At 39.0% G+C, this 4492-nt stretch overlaps 1 protein-coding gene across 1 annotated transcript; it reads right to left on the bottom strand.

Annotated features, from left to right (window-relative positions):
* Nucleotides 1-206: 206 nt before the first annotated feature.
* LOC102293405 (sialic acid-binding Ig-like lectin 5) lies at nucleotides 207-3927 on the bottom strand (the record flags this gene model as incomplete). The annotated part of the gene is given in 7 exon segments (XM_005953454.3): nucleotides 207-1357; nucleotides 1441-1510; nucleotides 1667-1759; nucleotides 1962-2052; nucleotides 2157-2417; nucleotides 2539-2787; nucleotides 3636-3927. Coding segments are annotated over 7 exon segments (1092 nt in total), but the record flags the coding sequence as incomplete, so codon positions are not given.
* Between the last annotated feature and the right edge of the window lie 565 nt (nucleotides 3928-4492).

The raw sequence follows: 4492 nt of genomic DNA, 5'->3' as shown, positions 1-4492 counted from the left end.
GTTTTAAGTTTGAATAGGGTCAGTGTCACTGAGCATGAGGTGACAACCTGGACCCACCCTACAGAGGTTGCATAGTTCAACATCTCCAGGATGACACACACACACACACACACACACACACACACACACACACACACACACACACACACAACACACACCAGCAGCGAGTGATACTTTTGTATTGCACTGTCATTTTCTGGCCCGTACTAATGTTTCAGTGAGTACTGAAGGAGGCCAGTTTATTTAAGAATCTTTGTTCTTACTGTCTGTGGTAACTTATGTTTAAAATAAGCTTTCTTTGTCACAACCAATTGGTTCCAATCAACTGTGATAAATAAAAATATCGTCTGTACATATACAGACCCTCGAATTGAACATCCTGAGCAGGTGGTTAGGATTGTGGAAGAAAAAATAAGTTAGTCTGATTTATATGCCTTATAATTAAAATGAAGATTTTTAATTTAACATCTACTTTATATACATATCTTGAAAGGAGTGACACAGACTTTTAAAACAATTGGCTTCTGGCTAAACCTCAACAAACATGTTTGCATTGAGGGTAAAAAGTGGAGTCATTTCAACCATGCCAACAATCAGCGTACTCTTTCTTATTATTGATTTTTTTTCTTGTTGATTTTTTTTTAGCTCCTTAGACCTGAGGACAGCACACATTTCTTGGTTTCTATCTCGATGGTTGTTGCTGATTAATGAATAAACAGACCAGACCAGGCTGACCAGATCACAACGCACTGCCATGAGAAGTGGGATAATGAGATGAGAGATAAACATCCAGTCTAGTCCCACATAAAGTGGGAGATGTGGTCACCCATATCTGTTAGGCTGTTTGTAAGCATTGATACTATTTATTTGTAATGCATATTTAATTAACTCACAATGTAGCTAATATAAGATTTAAAATTGACACGCTTTCCTGAGTATTTTCTCCAGTTAAAACATTAACAGCTACTATGTGTTAAATGTCATTTTTTATGAAGAGGATTAGCAAACCTCGTGCTGTTGTTCAATAACTAATCACAAAAACAATAGCGATAAAACAGCTAATAAACATATTTAGTAACTTGACAACTTTGTAATTACTGCAAAACTTTAATAGTAATTTTTTAAAGCACATTATTTGATCAGACAAACAAAAGTACAAAACAGAAATTCTCTTAATTACAATATTTTACAAGGAAATGTGAATGACAGATGACAGGAAAACTGATATAGGCCTAATATGTATGTGGTATAAGATGAATATAGAACTAGGATCTTTTTTTTCCTTGACTCCGACCTGACCGCAGCTGGTCTTCCACATATATTACACGTTGGCGTATACTGATTCATCCCAGTCAGTCTGCACAGAAAAGACTGCTTAATTCACTCCAGTCTTTGACGCATGATTAGATTAAATTTTAAAAAATACAAAACTTTACCTACCTCTGTGTTCCCATACACACTGTCATTGGCATAAATGTCATTGCAATGGACATCCTCATAGTTCTCCTTCCTGTACAAAGAATGCAAAAAGGAAACAAGTTTGGCTTTTTCCTCTACACACAAATTATATCAAATATTCATCATTCATGTTTAATGAAGAATAACGTTTTTTTTGTTTTTTTTTTGTTTTTTTTTTGTTTTTTTTACTGATTTGAAGAATTAAAACCTTTTTGTTTGGGCATAACGAGGGGGCTCCGCAGGTCTGTCTGACGTCGTGGTGCTTAAGTCAGATTTTGGCGTGCCATCTGATTGCCCCCTGCTGAAATTTAAAACATCAGGAGAAAAACTAAGACTTTCCAAAACCTCTAAAATACAACATTAGCATAACATCGCAACAATTAGAAGCAGATAAATATTGTTTTATTTTATGATCATATTTAAAACAGGTATTGACATTTTACATGACTTGAACTTATACCTGTTAATGTTTTAGAGTGTGTAACTTGTCCTTAACAACTTACCATTTTTTAACAACTCCCACTCCAATGGCTATCAGAATTATCAGAACAATCACACCTGCTCCAGAGGCTATGAAAATATTCTGCATGTTGTCTGTTCAAAAAGAAAACACATTGAATATTTTTTGTTTTGCCATGTAAATATAGAGTGATTATAATCTATGCTGTTTTCTTGAGATTCAAAGTTTTTTTTCTTACCATTAACAGGTAAAAAGAGTGTGAGATTAGCATTTCCCAACGTGTTGTTTGCCAGGCAGTGCACAAACTTGAAGGACCCAAAGTCTGTCTGCAGAGTCCCAGTAGTAACAGATCCATTTTTCTCTACCTTGCTGCTTGGCAGGACTCTGTCACCAAGAACAAAATGGACCGTGCTGGGAGGCCTGGATTGTACGATGCAATCACACTTTACTATGCCGTTATATGAGGAGCACTTAGAATAAGTCTCAATGTCAGGGGCATCTGTTAAGACAGCAGATATAATTAGGATCTAGCAGATAACCATACATTTATTACCGGTATATATGTTTGAATGAAAAGAAAAATCTCTTCTGTTGTTATATTTCTTGTATTGTTTACTTACATAACACATTGAGCTTCAGGGTGCTTGATTTGACTCGTCCTTCCTCATTGACAGCAGTGCAGTACACGGCCTCTGAGTGTCTGGAGACATTTGACATTGTGTAGGTTTGCCCCTTATTCAGCAGAGCACCAGTTTCACTGTGCCACTCATAGCTGCTGACAGGGTTTGCATCACTGGAGCACTTCAGGTGTGCAGTCTCTCCCTCATTCACATCTGACTGGTACTCGACCTTCACATTCACTGGAGCATCTGCACAGAAACATTTAACCCTTAATGTTACTGTGCAGCATTTTAGTTTATTTTTCATACAATCAGGTCAAAGTGAGCTTGTTTCAATATTTTGACGTGGTGTAGCAATAAAAGAAAACTTCAGAAACCAAAGAGATAAGCATAAATGTTATGACAAAATATCAAAGCCAATGTTACATATCAACCAGAAACATTTTATGATTTTTTTCTGTTCAGATTTTTTAAAAAACATTTAATTTTCAGTCTCTTTGGTTTCAATATTACATTTTTTTTCCCCGATAAAAAAACATTAACTAAAACTTTATATAAAACTGTGTCCCATCTTTTAAAAAGTTCTTCACTAAATTACAGCATTTACAATATTTAAGGGATTCTTTTTTAATAATAATGTGATGGGATTTATTGGATTCCCCCGGATAAGCTGGAGGAGGTGGCTGGGGAGAGGGAGGTCTGGGCCTCTTTGCTTAGGCTGCTGCCACCGGCGTCCCGTCGAGAATAAGATGAAGATGGATTGGATTTATATAGCGCTTTTCAAGGCACCCAAAGCGCTTTACAATGCCACTATTCATTCACTCTCACATTCACACACTGATGGAGGCAAGCTACAGTTGTAGCCACAGCTGCCCTGGGGCAGACTGACAGAAGCGAGGCTCCCATATCGCACCATCGGCCCCTCTGGCCAACACCAGTAGGCGGTAGGGTAAGGTGTTGGCCAGAGGGGACACAAAGACCAGGACAGAGAGCCCAGGGATTGAACCGGCGACCTTCCGGTTACAGATGCGCTTCCCAACCCCCTGAGCGGTCGCCCCGTTTTTAACATCAACATGTTGTTAAAGCTGCACACTTACATTTTACTTTAATTGTCTTGGATGGTTCCCGCTGCTTTCCTCCGTTGTATGTAACTCTGCATCGTAAAGGTTTGTTGTTATCAGTGCGGTCTGAGCGAAAGGTCAGAGTAGATGTTGCTTTCCACTGGCCATTTTGAAGATTCTGTGTCTGAAAATGTTGCTCTCCAGAGTGACTCCAGTGGAAATCAGGTGGATATGTGGGGCAGGAGTGAGACACAGAGCAGAATGCAGATACAGTTTGACCCTCCTTTACCTCTTCTTGCACGAAGAAATCAGTGGGATTTGGTTCACCTGTTTTAACGAGAACACATGAACATCATATAACTGCTGTAATGCAACACATGGCACTTGACGCATGTGGCAGTTGATGTCATGTTTTATAATGACTGGGCTTGTCTTTATTGATAAAACATGAATAAGAGTCCATTGAGGTGACCAACACAAAAAACATTAGCTTTTTCACAAAATCTAAGAAGGTAAAATGTGGGAAAAAAACATAAAAAAGATATTTCCTGCCTCATTTAGGTTGTTGTCTACGGAGCCCCGCAGGGGACATGGGAGAGAAAAAAATTAAGACGGACTTTTGCGAGATCTCGCAAAAGTTTTGCGAGATCTCGCAAAACAAACTCAGGATCTCGCAAAACTTTTAGCCGCATTCTTCGGACGCCGGCTCGAAGCCGACTGGGAGGTCGAGGCACAATGTGCCGGGAAAGCGGGGTTCCTCCCGGCTGTAGTGGGTCTCGACCTCCCGTTAGCTCGAAGCCAAGAATGCAGCTAAAACTTTTGCAAGATCTCGCAAAAGTTTTGCGAGATCCCGAGTTTGTTTTGCGAGATCTCGCAAAAGTCCGTCTTAATTT

Source organism: Haplochromis burtoni, unplaced genomic scaffold, assembly GCF_018398535.1.
Source record: "Haplochromis burtoni strain Fernald_Lab_line unplaced genomic scaffold, NCSU_Asbu1 Contig_1631, whole genome shotgun sequence".
NCBI classification, from domain to species: Eukaryota; Metazoa; Chordata; class Actinopteri; order Cichliformes; family Cichlidae; genus Haplochromis; species Haplochromis burtoni.
Note: the sequence above shows the minus strand (reverse complement) of the source record. Positions and strands in the feature narration are given on the sequence as shown.